Raw genomic sequence first — 23,484 nt, forward strand, 5'->3', positions numbered from 1 at the left:
TTTTAATTGTTTAATTTATTTGTAACTAATTATTATATTTAGCTGGTTTTTTTAAAAGGTTAACTTCATTTAGTTTATATTTTGTGCTTTTTTATTCTTCATAATTAAATCTATTTTAGTTTGATAAGTTGTTCTGTAAGGTTTTTCGTTTCGTTTTTTTTTTTTTTTTTATTTAATTAAAAGTGGTTCTTAAATATTTCGAAATTTATTTGTCTAGTTATTTTTGGTTTTACTTGAAATTTTTATTTTATGATTTCTGTTCAAACTTCCAGTTTGGCCATAAATTTCGTGTGTTTTTTTGGACAAACATAATTGTTTTCAAAATGTATTTCTTTTTTTAAAGATTATTTAAATCTTTAATAAACCGGAATTAAATCTAGTTGACGTTTAGAATTAATGGACAATTGATTGGTTTTTAATTATTATAATAACAGTTTCGTTAATTGTGTGACTACTTTTCTTTTTCTTAAACAATTTTTTAAAAAATGACAAAAAAACATTTAAAATTGTTTAACTTAGGGATAAAGCACTTAATTTAGATAATGTTGTTTTAGCAGTTATTATAACTGGAATGATTTATTATTTTTTAATTCTTACATTCTGAAATTTGTGGGTAAATAATTAAATATTGGCATATTACTTGATATTTGCAAGTTTTTCCACTTTTTCAGAAATTTTCCGTTAATGATGCTTCTCTTGTATATTTCGATCTTAAAATTCACTCATTTTAATAATTGGAAAATAATTATATCCAATTTTTTTTGATACAGATCTTTGTGAGCATTTAAACCAAAAATAGCAATCATAGAAAAGTACTCACACTCCTTGTTAAATTTCATGATAGGGTATATAAGATGTCAGTACAAATATTATTACAAGAAATCAAAAGTGTTCCCATTTTTAAATTTTCGTTCAATGAGAGTGATGTGTGTGTGCATAAAACCGAAAAATAGTAGTCATACTACGGAAAACTACCAAAAATCCTTTGTAGATTCTCATTTACTCCGGCCTTTACATGATTAATTTCACGTTTTCAAATTAAATATTACACAAAAAACAAGTAAGAAGCTATAGTCGGGCGATGCGGACCATATAATACCCTACACCTGTATGCGAATAAAATGTGATTTAGTTTTCATAATATAGCATTTAAATTGAATTGTACCTTGTCGCATTAAATTAAACGATGAAAATTTAAGTAAAATTTTAATGGAGGCTATAATTAAAAAGTTCATGAGGGGTCATCAAGGCTTTTTGTCGAAATACGAGTATATTAAAGCCCTATTTGGCGGGTTCAGTTTTATGGGGCTAGGTGAAATAATGAATATATGTTAACTATTTTCAATAGGCTTCATCTATGAAACAATAGAAAATCATGTGCCAAATATCATTGAATTATCTTCGAAATTGCGACCTATAATTTGATTACAAGGTAATCTCGAAGGTATATGGAGTCTTCAGAAAATTGATTTCAAAAAACATACAGACAGAGACAAACATACGGACATAGCTTAATAGACTCCGCTATCTATGTTATTCATCGGTGAAAATATTAAAATGACTAAGAAATGTCATTAGAGTTTAGTTCTTACAAATATCGTGGTAAACCGTGTGAAAAGCGGTATAAGTATTTATATAACACATTATTTGTATGACATTATTAAAGTACTTCTATGTAATCAGAATGATATGCAGTAGTCATTGAAAAGTATGCTAATAGGTAAGTAATAACAATTAAAAGTCATTACTAAATTTTTGCTGAGAATTTATCGAAGAGCTATAGAACAACCTTTTTTTATAAAAATTGTCTTATTTATAAAGAAAGACCCCTTTAAACTATAATTTTTAATTTTCGATTTAAAATAATTGATATCACAAGAAAAAAATATATAATAAGTAAAATCAGTTTTTACTAATAATTTATTATTCAAAGCATTAGAAATTGCATTCGAACCGATTTCAATAGAGAATTTTCACACTATTTAGTTTAATATAAAAAATATTTACTTACAAGAATTAAAAAAATATGTTATTGAAAACTTTATTACACAAGTTTTTGTCTTAAGTCTTTTGTTTTGTTTATTTACTTCTATAAAAAGTTAGTGTCTTAAATATTCTGCTGTCACTATTACATTTTTAACAAAATAAATTCATGTTTCTTAAGTCTTTTGTTTTTCTTTTCTTTGGCAAAACAAATTCTTTACTAAAATTTTTTATTTAACTTCTTTTGGCATAAAAATAACTTTAGTTGCAAAACTTGTAAAAACATATTTTAAGTCAGTAATTAATAACAAAGAATATGCATGTGGGATGAGTTTACAAAACAAAAATTTTTTTTAACAACTTTGTTTTGCAATCATCTTTATTTTTTCTTTTGTATGTTACTAAGTAAACTATAAAAATATTGAAATTATGTAAGAAATATTTAAATAGATTTTTTTGTTATTAAGAAAGCAAAAGATTTATTTTTTTTTAACCACAACATATGTTTTAAATTAAAGGCAATGAGTTGTATATAACAAATATATGGTTTGGTTTAAAGGAAAAACTTATTGCTAAAAGTAACAATGAAAATCCATGAAAAAAGGCGGAAAATATTGTAGTTGTAATTTTTTCTAAGCAACCGTTAGACAGTATTTAGACAACTTAGCAACAGGTCTTTTTAGCTACAATTTGGGGAATTATATTTTCTTGAAAGTTATTGTTGCTGGTGACTGACTTTACATTACTTAATACAATATGACGGTTAAGATATTGATGTTGATGAGGATGATGATGAGTTGGTGGCTGCTGCTACTGTTGTTGTGTGGTTTATTCAGTGAGTGTAATACAAATCAAGTTTTTTGTTTGTTTTTGTAATCTTCTTCGAATTTTGGTTATCAAAAAAAAAAAAATTAAACAAAAATCCAGTTTATTTATATTATGGGTGAGTTGGTTAGTTAGAGTGTTGTTTTTGTTGTGTGTATGTTTTATAGTATTTTGCGTAAAAACGGTGTCAGCAGTGTCAGTTAAACCAGAGTTGAAACTTGTGCTGTTGTTGTTTTTGTTTTCTGTGTTCGTGTGTTAAGTGCTGTTAATACTTTTTTTTTGTGGCTTGTGTGTGTTTGAGTGAATACCTTCAATAGTTTTGAGTGTAAGTGTTTTACTTTCAATTTCATTTTGAGTTTATTTTCAAAGCTTTGTAACTACAACACAAAAGAGTAAAGCTTAGCTAACAACACTCTGAGCTAGCTAGAGAGCTGTATTTAAAAATTAACATGTGTATTGTGTTAAAGCCTCCTTTTTATTACACTTACCCTCTACAAATATAAACATTAAAAAAAACCATACAAAAATGTACTATTTTTTTCATGTATTTTAGCAAACTCATACTCAGACACTTATCTGTATATACATATACATATTTATATTATTTTATTTCTATTTTTTGTAAGTATTTGTGAAATTTTAGTGTTTTTTAGACTCTTGTTGTTTTAAATCAAAAATTTATCTGCTTAAGCTTTAGTCTGTTGTGGTGTGATAAAAATACGTTAGTAATCAATTGCAACTCCAACAGCATAGACATTTCTCGTCTTTAAAGCGCGTCTAGTCGTTGTGTTTTTCTTAAATCCATAAACGTGTATATTTTTTTTAACCCCCCAAAAATTCAAACACCATAAAACGGAGGATACTCTATAAAGTGTATTAAATAAAAAACATTAACACCAACAACAAGTTTCTACGTTTCTACTAAAAAATGTATGTGTTTAATAGATTTGTATTGAAAATAAAAAACAAACATTATTTTAAAATATTTCTGAAAAATCTAACAGCAAGAAAACTTATGTTAAGAAAGAAAAAAATAAAGAAAAACTATAATAAAACTGCTAAATCATTAACCATTACGTTTAATGTGTTAAAAGATAAATCATAAAAAGCAACAACAAATAAAAAGCTTTAAAACATTTTGCAAAATTTAATGGAATAAAATATTGCATTTACTATTATATTATTATGAAAAATTATTAAAATTAAAAAAAAACAGTGTTGTGCGGTTTTTTGTTTAAAAAAAATAATAGGCATTGTGTAATTTTTTATATAAAAATCGGCCTAAAATTTAGGATTTTCTTACTAAGAAAATCTATAGCAGACAATTCAAATTTATACCGAGAAATTAGAGTTTAAGTTTCTTCAAGATATAAATTTTTTGTTTCTTCAATGAAAATCTTCTAAAGTTTTAAAACGATATTTGTAAATGTTAATATATTTTTAGCAAAAGCTTATTCAAGGGCTTAAGGCCTTACAAGACAAAATTAAAATATTCCTTTGTCCAGTTTTTCTAGAACAATTCGCAATAATTCAAAAATTTAATCATTTTAATTTAATTAGAAATGCTGTTTTTACTTCAATAAATCAAAACAAAAGTTTTACTAACTATATAATCTAATACGATTATGAAAAAAACTAACTTAATAAAATATGTATTTAGTTGCAACTAAATTCTTTCAGAACAGGTGAACAAAAGGAAATTCTAAATTTTTCAAGAATATTCCTGGAATTTGTTTACTTAATTCTTAACAAAATACTTAAACTTTTTGTATTTATAGAGGAATGACAAAATTCGTGATTTTCAAACACTTTAGTTATAGTTTTAAAGTTGAATATTTAAGATAATTTATATTCAAATATTTTCGCGAATATTCTAAATTTCTTAAGAATATTCCAGGAACTTGTTTACTTAATTCTTAATAAAATATTTGAACTTTTTGCATTTCTGGAGGAAAGACAAAATTTGCAATTTTTAAACACTTTAGTTCTAGTTTTTAAAGTTGACTTTTTAAGAAATTTTATAGTCAAAAATTTTCGCGATTATTTCAAGAACTAAATATTTGAACATTTAAATTCCTACTTTTACAATAACTTTTTAAAGAAATTTATCTTGAATTTATCGAGAATAATATTTATATGTCTTTAATATTCTGGAGAAAATGAAATTTTAATTTTCTCAAGAATATTCTTAGAACCTGTTTATTAATTCTTAATAAAACATTTAAACTTTTTTATCCTAATTCATAAACAGCATTTTATTTTATAAAAGGTTTATATAACAAATTTCCATACAAAACTTGATTTATAAACCGTTTATAAAATAAAAATTTGTTTATGATTATGGGGGTTTGTATTTAAAGAGGAATAACAAAAATTGGTAATTTGTAAATAGTTTAATTATTTTTTTAACTAAACAATCAGCTTTTAAAGAAATGTTTCTTCATTATATCAAGAATATTCCAAGAACTTTAATTACAGCATTATTGCGCGTTTATTATGTAATGATAAACTTGTAAAATTCTCACTTTTAGTAATAACATTTAAGGAAGTTCAAATTTCAATTACTTTAAGATCATTCTAAGAAATTAAATACAAATTTTTTATATTTTTCTATAGAGTAATGATCGATTTAAAATTTTATGAACCATTTATTTCCTGACCCCATTAACATTTCAAAGAAGTTTAAATTCTAAGTTTATCACGAATATTCCTAGAACTTATTCAGAAAAGTTGCCAGTTTCTATAAATCTATAGACTTATGAGAAATTTATAGAAGAGAATTTTTTAAGCTATTATTTTTGCAAAAGGAAAAAATTTTAATATTTTCATGAATATTCTTAGAACTTGATTTCAAAATTTGTAAACAAATTAACTAGTTGTCGAACTCTTAATTTTCACTTTTGATACGTACTTACGCACTATTTTCTTGAAGATTTCAAAATTCAAAATTTTTCGTGAATATTCAAAAAGACTTTTAAAAAAGTTTAAATTCTTAAATGTTCGGGAATATTTCAAGAACTTAACTCAAGCTTTTTTTCCAATTATAGCTTAAACATACACAGCACTTAATTTCGAATTCATGTAAAAAGTCAGCTTAGCACCTACTATTTTTATTTACATTTTTAGAAAGTCAACAAATCGCCTGATATTTTTAACTAGAAACAGCTAAACTTATATCAACAGAAAAATATTACAGTTTCAACTTTACAACTTTTGTTTTAATTTTTTTATTTTACATTAATTAACTTATTAACATTCTAATATTTAAATTGTTGCTAAAATCCGATTTACGTTTTTGTACCCATAAAAAATCTTACTAATTAGTATTTAAATGCAATTAAAAAAACTTCCATTAACACAAACATTGCCCTTTTGACAAAATGTTTCTCACTAAAACAATATTTATTGTAAAATCATTTAGAAAAATAAAAAAATAGTTGCAAATAAATATTGATTTAAACGAAGTTAAATAATTAGCATTTATAAATAATAGCAACCGCAAAAGTTAGTGGTCAATAACAAGATAACAAAAAATAGAAAGAAAACACGTGTCTGTAGCGGAGGTTATAGAGGAAATCGTTGATATTAGAATTACAATTTCAACGTTGGATGTTTTAAAAAAGAACAAGTTGACAAATACTGAATTTCATACTTTAGTGTTTTAAAGAAAATATATCAGATATCTTATAAATATTTGGAAAATTGAACAAATAAGAAATTTTAGTTAATTCGAGAATATTCCAAGAACTTATTTTGGCGCAAAAATATAGCATACTTTAAGGAACTTATAACAGTTATAATATTTAATATTACAAAAACTTAAAGGATTGTTTTCTAAATTATATATTTATCTTAATCAAAAATGATCACTTAATTGTCATTTGAAAGCATCTACATCGTAATTATTCGCATTCAAAATTAGAAAGCAAATTCTTAGAGATTTAGTACCTATTACATAGTACATAATTCCTAAAAATGTTTACAAAATGTTTGTTTAATTTTTCTAACGAAAACAAAAGATTTAAGAAATAAACTTGAAATATTTAGCAAATTTAAAGATTTTCACCAAAACTGCAATTTGAATAGATATTTTTAATAATAACTTAATTTTTTAGGAAAAAAAATATAATTTGCAAAAAAAGTTTGTCTTAAATCTTTTGTTTTCGAAAACCCCAAAATTCACCTATACGCTTAAAATTAAAATGCTCTATAATTTCCCACACCCAAAATTAAAATAAAAGTTATGAATATGTTAACATATGCCCAACATATTACGTGATTTATATTTTGTATTCACAACACAAAAACACCAAAAAAAACATGTTAAACCTCAAGTTAAAGGTGACTGCTTTACTTGCCATTTCATCTGTGCCAGAAGAGGTAATTTCTACTTCAGACCTATAAACCTAAAGCAAAACAAAAATATTAAGTAAAAGTAAACCAAACAAAAGCATAAAATAAGTAATTAAAACAAATAAATTAAAAGTACTTTTCTACACCAAACAAATAAAAAGAAACAAAAACGCAAAAACAAAACAATCACACACCACCCAACCAACTCGTTTAAAATGTAAGAAATACTCGTGATAAATGCAGAAAAAAAGCGCAAACACTACTACCACACTTTACCATTTACAGATGACATAATATCTCTTTCTATTTGTATTAAAAGAAATTCAAAAGATATAATAATATACTGAAAACAAAAAACTCCAAGAAACCACAACCAACCACACATTTAAAGCTTACAAACCAAATGATATATTGGCAAATCTAAAGAAATGAATTTATGTCTGCAAGTCATATGTTGACTGTTGGCTGGAACTATCTGTCTGTCTGTCCGTCCAACCATGCGTGTGTTTGTCTTTACGTCCGTTTTGTGATGCCGGTAACAAAGAAAATAAACAAAAACTACAAATATGTTTTTGTACATGAGTTTTTAGACGCATGGTCGACAGCAAGACGTTTAAATACACCTTTTTTTCTTCTCAATATTCCTCAACATTGTTTCTTGGGGTTTTTTTTTTTTTGTTTAATATTTTATTTTGGTAATTCATGCTTGCATTATAACCGCCAGCTTTAACCACTTTGCAATGTTTTGTTATTGAAGTGTTACCACATATTTATTGTTGCTGTTTTTGTTGTTTTTTGGAGTTAAAATTTACACTTGTTGTCTTTCACACAGTTTTTATTTTTTTTCTTAAATTTTATTACCGTATTTTATACCCAATTGGAAATTTGTTGATAGAAGATGTTAGGAATATAGTCAAGATTGTAATTCCTGTTATAGTTACAGATGTAATTCGATTTATATTCTATATTAAACAGAAGATTATAGAGCACTTTTTTGCAAACTATGGTCCAGAACTAGAGTCCAAACTACTGTCAAGTCTGTAGTCCTGTATAAAGTCTGTACTACAGTAAAAACTATACTTAACTATAACCCAGATAACAGTTTTGACTATAGTCTATACTACAGGTTTGAATTTAGTCTGGACAACAGTCTTTACTATTATCTGGACTCTTTAGTCTTGACTGTACTTAATAGTCTTGGCTATAGTCTGGACTCCATTGTCATGACTATAGTCTGGACTAAGGGTCTTGACTATTGTCTGTACTATATAGTCTTGACTATAGGCTTAACTACATTATCTTGATTATTGGCTGGACTACATAGTCTTGAATATAGTCTGGACTCTATAGTCTGAACTAGAGTCTTTATTATAGTCTGGACTATTCTGAACTACAGTATTGGTTTTAGTATCGACTATGTTACTGACAATATTCTGGACAACATTTTTGATCATAGTTTGGACAACATTTTGGACTATAGTCTGAACTACAGTATTGACTATAAACTGAACTAAAGTCTAGACAATAATCTCAATTATAGTGTAAACTATAGTCTCGATTATAGTCTTGACAATTGTCTAGATCAAGTCTTGAATATTGTCTAAACTAAAGTCTTGACTATAGTATGGATCACATTCTTGAGCATATTCCAAACTTTAGTTTTGACTATACACAACACTATAGTTATGATTATAGTCAGGACTGTTTCAGGATATAATGTTCACTATATTATTTACTATAGTCTGGAGTATAATCTTAACTTTTTTCTTAACTATAATTAAGATTGTAGTTTGGATTATAATCAAATCTAAGCTAATAGATAAACAAAGAACTGAAATATTATAAACTTTATTTTCTTTTCTTTTTTAATTTTTCCCACTGGGTTTATTTTATTCGAAGATTAACAAAAAACACGATTGCATTATTTAAAAACACAAAATCCCTCTGCTATTGAAGAAATCTATATAATAATAATAAAAAACATGATTATTTGTTTATTAACAAATTATTGCTAATAATCGAAAACAACAACCAACCACTACCATAAATAGACATAAAAGAAATAAAAAAGAATATAATAAGGTTAATAGATTTTATTGATTGTAATCAAATGATTTGTTCAAATTCATGTACAAAAGTTAAACGTAATATACAAAATTATCAAACAAAGACAACGGTAGACATCAGCAGATTTGCTGCAATCACAGCAAATCGATTGCAATAATAATAAGAAGAAACAACATGCATTTGAATAGAAATGTGTTTAGATAGAGAAACAATTATATTGTTTCGCATGTATTTTTATTTTCTGTTATTGACGTGCAGTTAAATTAAGAATTTTGTAATTTGTTCGAAAATATGTTTATTTTTTCAACAATATATAGAAATAATAAATTATTTAAATTTTTATATTGCTACTGATGCTGTTGTAAAGTTAACAATGTCAGAATTTAATAGCCAAATTATTATAGAAAAACTTAACTGACCTTTAAAGGCAGCCAATAAAAACGATTGTAATTCAATAGGCACAATTTAGATTTAAAAAGTATTCAACAGTTTTTGCAATATACAAATGTTTATAAAATTTATTTGTTAAATCTTTTTTAACAGGTACTATTAGATAGAATTTGTCTATAGCAAATTGTGCCTTTTAGTTCATGGTACATTTCTAGTTAAGATGTATAAATTAAAAATTATTTGAAAAAAAATTTACTGAAAAAGTACCAAATATTTTAAAAGTACCAACAGCCTTCTAGAACTTTGAGAGATTTAGAATAAATACTTTTTTTGTAAAAAAGTACTAAATTAGTTTAAAATAATCAGTTACCATTTATTAAATATGAATATTCGTTTAATAAATTGTACCAAAAAAGTACCAACATATTTATTTAAAAGAAGAGTTAGTTTTAACAATTTGGTACTTTTCATAAAATAGTTTTTCGCAAGCAAATTGTCGTTATGAAATATTTGCAAAATTAGCGGATTAAGTCTTCAAGGGGTTTATTTGGTATGTGGTACTTTTTTATTTTAAAGGTACCTTTTTGCATGTTTAAAATAAATGAACAAAACCCTTTGTAAATGTTACTTTAAGGGAATTAAATTGAATGCAAATATGTCGTAATGTTTTTTTTTAAGTCCTAAAAATGGGGACTTACGGGTCTTTTTGTTCACAATTATAGGACATAAAAGTACTTTGTTTATTATATTGGTACCTTTTCTTTTCCTACTATTAAAGAAGCTAATAATATAATAAAACTAGTAACCGAAAGAAGTACAAATCAAATCTTTTTTGGTTCTTTTTTTTCAAAATGGTAGACTTCGTAGTGCTTTTTAACGATTATTTAATTAAAAGCTAGAAATTGCTTAGAAGGATTGAAAGAGAGTAAAAAAGTACTTTAATTTATTTCTCAGTACTTTTCAATACTTTTCATTGAAAAACTTAAAAGAAAATGTCGTTTACAACATAAAATCAAACATACAGCGATAACAATAAAAATGTTTAAAAAATGTTAAAGCTATTAAAAGATTAAAAAAACGGCACATACGGACAATTGCCAAAAACCACAAATATGCATAATGAATCATTAGACCCCACACCATTTCCAATAGCAAAACAAAAAAAAACTGATTCATGCTTTAACTAAAAAAATGTTAAAGCAAAAAGACCTTAATAATAGCACGTACGAAACATTTAAATAATAAAAATATACAATAAATGAAAAAACATAAATATATGCATAAAAAATTAATTGTATTAAATATTACAAGTAAATACCCATACTCAAACAAACGTCTCAAATACATGCACATTCTTAGAATAATTGTTGCTGTTTCCAATAAATGTATTTATGCATATATTATGCGTCTATTGACTTTAAATATTAACATAATTTGGTGATTGCCATGAAATTTTGGTAAAACATAAAGAAAATACATTAATGATGTACAACTTAAGAGACGACCTTGGCCGATAATTTGTTGTTAAAGATAAATTATATATTTAAATGACGATTAATATATACATACATATGCAAGAGATTAAAGTAATAAAGAGGTACAAAAATCATCTTAAACAAATTGAATAATATTTAAATATTTAAAAAAAATACCAAAAAATAATAATGAAAATAAAAATAAAATGACAAACAGAAAAATATCTAAGAGCAAGGTCATTTGAAATGTTTTTATTGAATTAAACATGTATAGAAAGACCACTGAAAAAATGTCAAGTATTTTGTTTATGGTTAAAAAAATGAATACTAATAACTTTAAAATTCTTTAAAATATCGGTATTTGATGTTAAGTCTAAAGGTCCATAAGCAAATTTTTTTAATGTTAATGATTTAAAGGTTTTCTTGCTTGTTTTTATTTTTATAGATATTTAAATAAACGGAAGCGTTTCTATTTATTTAGTATTTTAAAAAACAAATGTTAATGAATATTTTTTATTTGTTTTTATTTTATTTACAGTTTAGTTTAGTCAACGTTTTGGTTTATTGTAAAAAACCTCATAAAAGTTGTTGGTTTATAAAACAGTTTTGTATAAAACAGTTTTATTTTGTTTTAAAGCAATACCCCTCTCCAAATACCCATAACACACATACACACTAACACAGCCAAAATGAGGCCATATTTAATAACATTTGCCTGTCTCTGCTCTGCCCTCGCTTTTGTAACAGCCGTACCAGTGCCTGCCTCCAATCAGGAACTAGATGTGCTACAGATTCCACTATCAAATGGAAAGGTAAGTTTTTCTTGAACAAACTATTAATTAATAATAAAAAAGAAAATTTGTCTATCAAAACCTAAAATTCAAACTTTAAACTTGTAGTTAAATTATATTTATACTTTGAAAATATTTTAAATATTTACAACAAACTATAATTCGACATGAGGATGTTATTGAAGTTAATGAGTTATATAAATATTTAGTCAAAACAAATAATAATGAAAAAATATATATTTTGCATAAAGTTGTTGCAAAACAACAACAACAATATGAATTAATGTTTAAACTTTCATGTGGTAAATAAACTAAAACAAAAGTTTATTTTTTCCAAAATGACCTCGGCAAGGTTAGTAAACTTTTAAATTTATTGCAACCAAAGAAAAACTGAAAAGTCCTTCAACTGTTACAACACGTTTCTAAAACTCAAACACACACATACATACTCTTCTACTTTACAAAAAATATCGTATGAATCATTTAAATTTCAACTTCCTTTTACAAAATGCAACTGGAAATATTTATTCAACGGTATTCAGGTCTTTGGGTTTGCATGGTTAATCAAAAAAAAAAAACACAGTTAAACCAGCAACAATAATAACAACTAAATATAATAATAAACAAACCAGTTCCTGGCTCAAAACACTCTTACACATACCAAGGAAGTTTTTTTTCGAAAAATAACATAACTTTTTTTATAAAAAATTTTTAAGAAAAAACTTTAAAAAAGCTAAAAAATTAAAAGAGAGAAAAATTGAAAGTAATTTTCCATTAATAAATAAGTATTACTGCACACAACAAAGGAAAAATAACAATAACAACAATATCTATAACAAAAAGCTTTTTTAAAGATATTAATAACTCTAGTAGTATTTGTTCGCAGCTTGTAGGTTTTTTCCACTATTTTTTTTTTGTTTTTTTTTTGTTTTAAATAAAAATACACTAAATTTTAGGCAGTTCAATTTACAGCAAAAAAATTGTTACAAATACTATTGAATTTTGTATTTATTTGCATTTAAATCGACCAAAAAAAAAACTAAAATCAAAACCGGCTTTTAGACTTAATTTATAAATGTACAAAGTAGTGATCGGTTTTTATAATCAACAGGTGACGAGAAGGATCTTTTGCTAATGTGAGCTAAATGCGAAAGTCTACAACATTTGTAAATACAAAAAAATATAAACAACTAGATCTCTTTATGTTGATCACTGATTTAAGGACTGGTATTGATAAATTTCATAAAAAAAAACACATCTAGTAATAGTTGTTTTACAGTTTTGTACCAACAAAATCCATTCGCTGGCACGTCCTGAAACCTATAAAATTCCAACAAATGACTCAAAGAGACGATGCAATTGAGAAGACATTTCGATCTCTATAAATAGAAGTTTTAAGCCTCCATCAAAGATAATTTTCAAGAGAAAATTAGAAAAAATCAAAAACAAAGTTAAGGAGCCGATGCAATTGAACATTTCGATTATGTAATATAGCCTTTACCTTTAGATATGAAAGATTGAGATAGTGAGATAGTATTTACTTTCTTTACTAACTACCGCTTAAATAAATGCCTAAATGTATACTACTTTTTAGGGAAACAAGAAAATAAATTCTTGGAAGATTCTAGAAAATACTAACACAAATATATTTAAGTATTTTTAAACCATTAATTTCTTCATTGTATTTCAATTAAAAGAAATAATATTTAGATATAATCCATTGTCAAAGAACATTTCTTTAATTTTTCTTTAATGAATGCCTAAATGTATACTACTTTTTAGGGGAACAAGAAAATAAATTCTTGGAATATTCTAGAAAATACTAACACAGATACATTTTAGTATTTTTAAACTCTCAATTTCTTCATTGCATTTCAATTAAAAGAAATAATATTTAGATAAAATCCATTGTCGAAGAAAAATTCTTTAAAATTCCTTTAGAATCGGGTACACAAAAAATGAAAATCTTATTAAGGACAAGTCGGTGTTAAATACTTATTTGAAAGAGAATTTTTTAGTTCAAATCTAGTAGTCTTAAAAATATTTTTAATAAAATTTAAGTGATATCAGTGCTAAGACAAACATTAATAGTATATTTTCATTATTTTTTCCCAAAAAAAAAAAAATTTAACGTCTTAGTTGCTGATTTTTTTATCTACGGTTTTTAAACTGAAAATCGTGTCTCTAATATTTTTCTAGCTAAAATTTTATCTACTAGTTTGCCATAGTATTTTTAACATTAATATATCTGTTTGTTGCTAACACGTTCCGCTGTCATTATTTAATTACAACATAGATATACATTGTGTTATTAGTTTCTGTGCGCCGGTATTCACTGGAGCCCCAAAAACCACCAGTGGAGACGCCAATCTGTCAGTTGTTTAATTGCTACTCATGTTGTTTTCATATTCTTAAAACAATTGCTGTCTTCAATGCAGTAGTATTAGTATTTGTATTAAAACCTTACTAATCTCTTTATTGTTTAACATTATTAGTTATTTGTTAAACAATTTATTAAAGTGTCTAACTAAAAAATGAAAAGTGGTTTAATAGAAAACTTGTTTAAAATTTTAAAATTATACTGAGAGACTTTATTTCAAGAATTTTTGTTTCTAATGATGATAGAAAATAGATTTCGATACTTTCATCAATATATCAAAAATGTTTCTTAAATTGTTAACAAAAGTAAAGCATACTTTTGGGTATTTAAAAAACAGCAGAAAGTTTGAAATAAGAATTCTTTAGTTCAAAATTCAAGGTGTAGAGAAATATATAAAGTCTTAGACTGTTCGTTCTTTTATCTTGTGCCTTAAATTATTCTTCAATTTAAAGAACTTTTGTTGTTAAATATAACTACCAAAAAGTATGCTTTCCTTTCTATTTATAATTTAAAGGACAATAAAACAGATTCATGAATATTCCTAGAATCTTTATTTTTGATCTTTGAATTAAGAACAAAATTAATTAACTTTCTGCAGTTTCTTTAAATACCCAAAAGTATGCTTCTCTTTTTTCATAATTTTCGCGAAGGAAATAGATTCTTAGAATATTCTTGAAAATATTAACATGATGAATTTTTAATGATTTTTTTCAAGGTTTTCTATTTTTAATCATTAAAAACGTTAGCTTAACTCTTCTTACCAATTTTATTATTTCTATAATCGAAATTACAGCACATTAAAAGGAAGTTAAGCTAACACCAAATAGTATTATCAAAACAGACCAATATTAATGTATCTCTCAAACGAGTTTCCAATCGCTTAAACAACAATTTAATATTTCTTCATTGCCTTTATTACACAAAATATTACTTTTTATTTGACTTCTAGTGACATATCCATCAAAATTTATTAACCCATTACACAAGTTGCCTTCCTAACCTATATTTATGAATAGCTTTCCGGTATTTATGAGACATTTTATTTAAACTAAAATCAACTACATTGTTACCATGGCAAACAATTAAAAAAAAAAAAAGATAAAAATTGCTTACATTGATTACAACTAGTTTAAAAAAAAAAACACAAATCACTTTTGACCAATTCACACAATAACTTAAAGACCCATATACATATTTCTGTAAAACCATCTGAAAACTGCAACCAACATTCACTGCAACAAGAAAAACTAGTCATTTGTTGTTAAGCTGCAGTTGTTGTATGAATGGATGAAGCAAACATCTAGAGTTAATAATCCTAGACACATAATTTCAGTTTTAACAAGTAATAATAATAATTTCATTACAAACACACTCATTTGGCAAAAAAAAAAAAAGATTACAAAATACCTGAGACCAAGCTTAAAATCTTTAAACTTTTTAATGAAATAGGCATAAATTTGCAATATTTAATGTATTACATTAATAAAAAAAGTCAATTGTCATTTTTAATTATTATTTGTTTTTTCGTGAAAAATGTGTATTTCGTTTTAATTATTTCAAAACCATGGGAATTTCCTATAGTAGAGCAAAAACAGAATTTCAATCTATAACAAATCTTGGAATATTAAAGAAAACCTAAACAAAACCTGAGAATTTTAAATGATTAAGTTATTAACAACAGCCTCCGCCCTCTCTTTTATTAAAAAAAAAAATAATATATTTATTTATACAAAAATACTATACAACGAGCCTAGTTCAATTACCACCAAAAGAAATAAATTGTTTTTCTTTTTTAACAGATATTAGATTGATTTTAGAACTTGAGTCGTAAAAAGGCTTTTTATAAACTTTATTTTAGTTTTTTTGAACTGGTTTGGTTTTTTAAATAAAAAAAAGTTATGTAAAGATTGAAATCTACTTGTAATATACGAAAACCCAACAAACATTTTACAGTACAAATTGAAAACGATTTCGTATCTAAGTTTTAAATACACTCTTAATTTCAATAACACTTTTTAGAAATTTAGTTTGTGTTAACTCCTAAAAATGTACTAGATTTATGAACTAGTTTTTTATTAAGAATTTGTTTAGTTTTCCTTAAAATATTAATATTTTCATTGCATAAATGCCCGAAATTATACTACAGTTTTCTTCATATTATGAGGTCTTTATAAAAGATTCTTGGAATATTCTTAAACAAACCAACTTAGAAAGTTTTAGAACAATTGTTTTATTAATAAATTATTAAAGTTCAAAAGAGATTTTAGAACAATTTTTGAACTTATCAATAGACTACTGGATTTTTTATAAATATCTAAAAGTATGCTATTATTAAACTTATATATAAAATATAAAGAAATAAATTCTTGGAATATTCTTGAAAATTATTAAATGCAAATTAAATGATACTGAACTTTTGGTTTTTTGGTTATTAATTGGGCGGTATAGAGATTATACAGTGCAGGTAGAGATTCATCATATGCTTCACAAGGTTTCACTCGACTGATGGAGTCTATTGCGATTTTTAATAATTCTTGCAATAGTAAAGGGGTTCTTGTCTATTCTGTTGTATCCCGATAAACTGATATTATCTGAGTTCTGGTAAATGATAGGCCCTATAATGTTGCCTAGTAGTATTTATTCGCATTAACATGGCATGCACTCTTTATTAAAAAATATAAACCAGTGAAAAAGTTAAGAATATAAATTTTAACTTCATTCCAGAATATTCCAGGAATTCGTTCTCATATTCTTTTAATTCTCGTGTAAAATGTAGCATACTTTTAGGCTTACATTAAAATTTCCTACAACAAATTTCTTTCAAAATATATCCATACATACACAGTATTATAAAGTTAAGAAGTTTAAAGCAACATATGAATATTTTTAGTACTTTGGAAACAAAGAAAATTAGATTTTTTCCAATTTACTGCCGATATCAGCCTCTGTCGATATCTGATTTAAAAACCCTCGTCGATTCATTTGTAATTATTAAAAAATGTATCTTATTTTTTTTTAATTGTTACATATGTTGATTTTTACTCATTTATTCTTATTAAACACGTGAAACTTGAATTTTTTATAATTGTAATAAATTTTCAAATAATTACAATAAAAAAAACACTCATCTCTATAAATTAACCATTAATAACTACTAATTATCAATAAAAAAATGCATAAAAATTAAAAATAAATAATATCTTATAATTAACTTAAAATCCGATAATTACTCCGTGAAATTAAACTAGACAAATAATCGTTTAATTGAGTAACCGATTAAGCAAATTAACATCACTAAAGTAGTAAGTATTTAATGCTTTATGTGGTTGAAATATCACTTTGACTACTTTAGCTTTAAAAACTTAAAGATATAAGTGTACATGCATGTCTTTACATACATATATATTCTGTTTAAAAAAAAGCAAGACTTATGTAATGCAATATACAACAGACACTCAAACAAACAGATATAGTATGGCATTCTACAAAACTTAAAAATTTTATACGCATTCATTTGTAGTTTAGTTTGCTGGTTTAACCATAATAAAAAAAATAAAAAAACACATTCATAAATTATTTTTGTTTGCAACAATTTTCATAGCCACATTTAATCATTTACTATATGTGAAGTCTAGCAAATTCGTTTGTATCTTAAAATTTTTTTTATTGTTGCAGTTTCGTTTAATTGTAATTGTTAAATTTTAGTTTTTCTTTTTATTTTCGACTGAATAATATTATAATTCTTGGTATGATGTGTTAATTATTGAATTATTAAAATTTTTGATTTGCATGTGAATAATTATGGAGATTGTTTTTTGGGTCGTTGTTAAATGCAGTTGACCGAAAAAATTATATGTTTTTGACTTTTTTGTTTGTTTAAATAAGAAAAAACACAATATTTGTTTAATATTTTTCTGAGAAAAATGTTTAAAATAATTTCGCTGATATTATGGTTTTAAGAAAAATCATTGAAATTCATTTTTGTTATATTTTAAGATATAAAACGGATGTATTCGTTTAAATTTAATTACAGCATATTAACCTCACGTCCAAAAAAAAAATGTAAAGTTTCTTATCCTCTATGGGCCTTATTCATAACAATTTATCAAAGGTTTATAAAACAATTTTTCATACAAATTCTGTTCTACAAACCAAGCACATAAGTCTAAAAGTATGCTATAGTTTACATGAATTAAAGAATGTGAGAACGAACTCTTGGAATATTCCTGAACGAAATAATAATGTAAACATATATTAGTATTCTATAGATATTATTATGAAACTCTCAACTCTTCATAATATTTTACACCCTACTTTATTCAGTAATCAATAGCAAAAAGTTTGCTGAAATAAATTTCATTTTTATTATATCAAATATTTGTTTAATTCAAATTAGACTTTTAGATGTCATTTCAATCAAAATAATTTTTTAATTCACCGCAAATATAATTGTATTTGATGTCTTGACATTTAAATTGTCAAGAAAGAAGTGTGTCACATTTCATAAACCATATAACCAGACATTTTAAACATTCATATGTTGCGTGTCACTTACACATTCAATTAAAATCAAATTATGACAATGTTGTGAAATATTAACACTTCACCTCTATAAATCATAATCATACAAAAAGATGTAGAAAATTATAGTTACATATAAAGAGGGTGGTTGAAAATTTATGAAAAAATTCAACAATCAATAGATTTTGTTGAATGATTTCAAATGCTCGAGGAAGTGTTGTTCGTGGATCCTCTGTACCTCAACAAAATCATGTATGAAAAATCTGACTTTCTAAGCAATTTCTCTACCAAATTAAGTGTAAATTATTATGGGCAAACTTCCATTATGCTTCATTTTTAAACGACTCTCAAACTGTTGCTGAGATTAAAATTTAAGAATAACCATAAATTTTGAAGCACCCTTTTAAATACATATAAAAAAATGAACAAACACAAAGCAAAAAAATGCACATCTATTAATTTAAATCATGTCATAATTACTTTACATGAACAACAAAATACAGCACGCGTCATTTGTCACGAAACTCCCACGATTCTAATGACAACAACAAAAAATCCAACACCAACACACAATAATAAACTATTGTTTAAATTTGGTAGTTAAACATGATTAACAACATAATTATCATTTAAATGTTAAATATTTACAGACAATGATAAACCGAAACGAAAATAAATATTTAAAAAAATTAAATAAAACTGACAGACAGCATCATAATGAATCTCTTTACAGAAGAGTTTTAACTTTTAGAAAAAAAAATAATTTAAATATTTAAAATTAAAAACAGTGAACATTAAACAACTTTAAAGAAGATTTTGAAAAGTTGTTGAATTTTAAAACAAGATGGATTGACTGGTTTAAAGTAATTTATTCGAAGAAAAAACTATTGTATAATAATAAAAACAAACTTTTAGAACGCAACAATATTATGGTCACAGTAAACGTAATTTACAATCATGTTATGTTTAATAAATTATATTACAAGCTTATGTTTTCTTTAAGTGTAGTTTTAAAAGTTTAGTAACATTTTGCTAAAACAAATTTTTTTCTGCAAATTTAATTTACTTATCTTATAAATTATATAATTTTCCTTTACAACTTAAATTATAGTAATAGAAATTTAACAACAAAAGTGAAAATGGCTAATATTGTTGCCAACTTTAAAACGTTTTTGTTTGAGCATAAAGAGCACCAGGAAGGAAATTGTATTTAAGTAACAAATTAACGTTTATTTTAAACAATATGGCACTCTTGTTTAACATAGCTTTTTAAACAAATTTTCTACAGTTTCTGCCACAAAACAAATACATAAATTCGCATTTAAATACAAATAAATAAGGAAACAGATCGAATTTACAAAAAAAAAAACCCAAACTGTCATGGATAAATTTTAAAACAACTTGATGGGCTGGCGTTTGCTTTCAGTAAATTTGAAATTAAAATTACTTTGTTTTATAATTTTTATTAAACCAATTTTGTTATTGTCTTTACTTAGGAGCGCGTAAGTTATTGTTTTATAATGACGTCAATGTTTAATTTAAATTAAGAATTTTGAAAAAAAAGTTACTTGTCAATTGCGTGTGTGAAACTGTTTTAGAATTTTTAATGTCAAAAATTAAGATATTTGCCTGAAATTTATTGTATTGTTTTAAATCGTTTTTAACTTTATTAACAATAGGGAATCATTATTTTAAATTATTTTTTTTAACATTATAATTTCTCATAATTTATTTATTCAAATCAGGTGTTAAGTCTAGGAAATATCAAGGAATTTTTTTGTTTTAATAATTGAAATATTTTTTAGCATAATTGCGCTACACCATTGGTAGAATATGTAGTTAAATAGAATTGTTCAAAATTTTCCATTTTGAGATTAAAGACTAGATCTCAGTTTGAATTATAGTCTTAACTATTCTCTAACTATAAACCATATTATAGTCTGATCTACTTAATTATGGACTATAGACTACACTATAGTCTGAACAAAATACCAGCGTCTGTTGAGTGGACTAGAATCTGGACTATAAACTAGAATAAAGTATAAACTATAGTCTAAAATCTGAAATTTAGTGTAGATTAGACTAGAGTCTAGATTAAAGTCTAGACTACATTTTGAATGTCTAGTGTGTTGACTGGACTATAGACCAGACTAAAGTCTAAACTATAGACTATGTTATAGTCTGGACTACATACTAATCGACAGTAGACTAGACGAAATTCTGATATATACACAATATTAAACTAGAGTTTGGATTAAAGACCAGACTAAAGTCTGAACTGTAGACAGGACTATGTTCTATAAAACAATCTATACAATAGACAAGACTAAAGTCTAGACTAGACTACAGTGTGAACTGTAGACTGTATTATTGAACTAGACTGTAGAGGCGTGACTAGACTATGGACTGGACTACAGTCTGAACTATTGGACATTGTCTAGGCTCAAGTATAGACTCTAATCTAGAATCTTGTCTAGTCTCTAGTCTGAACTCTGATTATATAGCATAGTAGCCTTTGCTATATAATCTGGATTATAGATTATACTGTAGAGACTTGACTATAGTCTGAACTACTGATTATTATCTAGACTCTGTTCTAGACTATAGACTGGGCCCATTAGTCTAGACTATAGTCCAGGCTATATAATCTGTATTGTAGATTATATTGTAGAGACATAATTATAGTCTAACAATAGACCCTAGTTTAAACTTTAGTCTATATTAGATTATAATCTGAACTATGACTAGACTATAGGCTGGGTCATAAAAAAGACTATAGTATGGCTCAGACTATAGTCAATTCTATAGACTAGTTCCGAATAAATCTATTTGACTGTGATAATGGCTGTTGCCTTAACTGCACCTCTGGACTGCAGACTAGACTCTAGACTAGTGACATTCTTTTAATTGTCAATTAATTTTGATGAAAATTCTACGCCATTTGGATAACCAATTAAACAAATTGAACAATTTTAAATAAGATGACTTCAGTTTATTTAGATTAAGGCCATTTAAAAAAAATAAATTGTATTCAATCTCTACTAAAACAAATGTCTTAAAAACAATTAAACATTATTATTACTTATTACAGAAATTAACATGAACTACTATTAATTACTTAAGTACCACAAATAACATTGTAAGCTAAACAATAACAACTAAAACAAATTAAAAAACAATTGGCCAATAATTTAAAACATTTACGAGTAAAAGCAAATTATATTTGTATAAATAAACGTGTATCAATCGATTAATTATTCGTATTTTTCTTGTATAGTGTTTTTTTATTGCTGTACAAAAAATTATTTATTTGTACAAACCACAGATACTTGATTTAATATGTGTATGACCTTAACCGACATAAGTAGCCATAAGTACTTTGGAATATACACGAAAATAATAATAATAATAATAATAAAAAATAATAATAAAGAAAAAAATATAATTGAATGGCATTTGATTTAAAATAACCAATTTATTTATTAATATACGTTGGACGCTCTCTCGTTGCTTAAACAAATGAAACATAAAATATTTTATTTATTTTACTTGATATTAACATAAATTCATGGAATAGTTTTTTTTTTGTTTAAATTTTTTACTTAAATCTGTTATTGTTGTTTATTTCAAGAAGCTTTAGAAATGTTGATTAGTTAATTAAATGTTGTTGTGGGTTTTAGAGCGATGAGTAAAACGTTTTATATTTGAACAAAAAATAAAACAAATCTATATGGTCATCATTAAAACTGTTATCTGTCACTTGGAGTATGTTTAGTGATTTGTTAATGTCAAAAGATGATTTTTAAAAGATTTATAGGAATTATTTTTTATTAAATAAAGTAAAGATTAACACATTTTATTTAATTTTTTTTTTTTAATTTTGTCATTCTCTTATTTACAATTTGCCACCATTTCTATGTCATTTTCTTTCGTTATAAAATGTAAGCAACATTTAAAATTTACTAACCCCCCGATTCATTCAAAAAGCCTTATCCGACAATTATAAAATTAAAATTAAAATGCAGCAAAACAAAAACTATTGTTTAAAGTGAAGGAAGCTAAACAATGTTAGAAAAATCAATCATTTAACTTGATAATTTTTTATAGTAATTGTAGGTGTAAAATTGCTTTTGAAACAAATTAACAAGCGTTTGCATAATAAATAATAAACAGCATCCCAAACATGAAACAAATTGTTAATACTTTAGTACAAATTATACAATTCACTTTAAACTTTTAAAATACAAAAAATATATATATAAAAAAGGTGATTTAAGGTTTTTGACTTAAACAATAGGCAAAAATTGCAATTACGTGTAAAACTAAATAAACTTTCACTTTTTGTTACAGTATTACAAAAAAAGGAAAAAAAAACAATAAAAATTATAAATAATTATTAACCCTTAAAAATTAATCCAAATATTAAATCTTAATTTTTTTTCTTTTTTTATCTTTCAAGGAATTGGATGTTTTAACATTGGGCTCCCGAGACCAAGAACAATTAATAGCAGAACGTAATAAAAGAACAATAGGTTTATTACGTGATCTGTTTCCCGATATAACTAAGGTATGATTGAAATATTTAACATTCGTATTTTTGCGTTTTTTGTTTAGTCTGTTATAAAAAAAAGAAAGATGATAAGAAAAAATAACACTAGACTTTTTGTTAAGAATACACAATTAATTGTTTATTTGATTA

The 23,484-nt window shown here is 24.9% G+C and overlaps 1 protein-coding gene across 3 annotated transcripts in view; it reads left to right on the forward strand.

The window, feature by feature from the left end:
• Nucleotides 1-3,509: 3,509 nt before the first annotated feature.
• LOC111678210 overlaps nucleotides 3,510-23,484 on the forward strand; it is a 28,960-nt gene continuing 8,985 nt past the window's right edge. The window contains exons 1-3 of one of the 3 annotated variants that reach the window (XR_002762585.2): nucleotides 3,510-3,738; nucleotides 11,632-11,905; nucleotides 23,245-23,352. Coding sequence is in view for 2 of the 3 variants with exons in the window: in XM_023439479.2 (XP_023295247.2) it covers nucleotides 11,783-11,905; nucleotides 23,245-23,352 (231 nt within the window). In the remaining variant the exon portion in view is untranslated. The remainder of the gene's footprint in view (nucleotides 3,739-11,631; nucleotides 11,906-23,244; nucleotides 23,353-23,484) is intronic. The other 2 variants (XM_023439479.2, XM_023439480.2) reach the window with 2 other exon arrangements.

This window comes from Lucilia cuprina, chromosome 3 (assembly GCF_022045245.1).
Source record: "Lucilia cuprina isolate Lc7/37 chromosome 3, ASM2204524v1, whole genome shotgun sequence".
Lineage (NCBI taxonomy): Eukaryota > Metazoa > Arthropoda > Insecta > Diptera > Calliphoridae > Lucilia > Lucilia cuprina.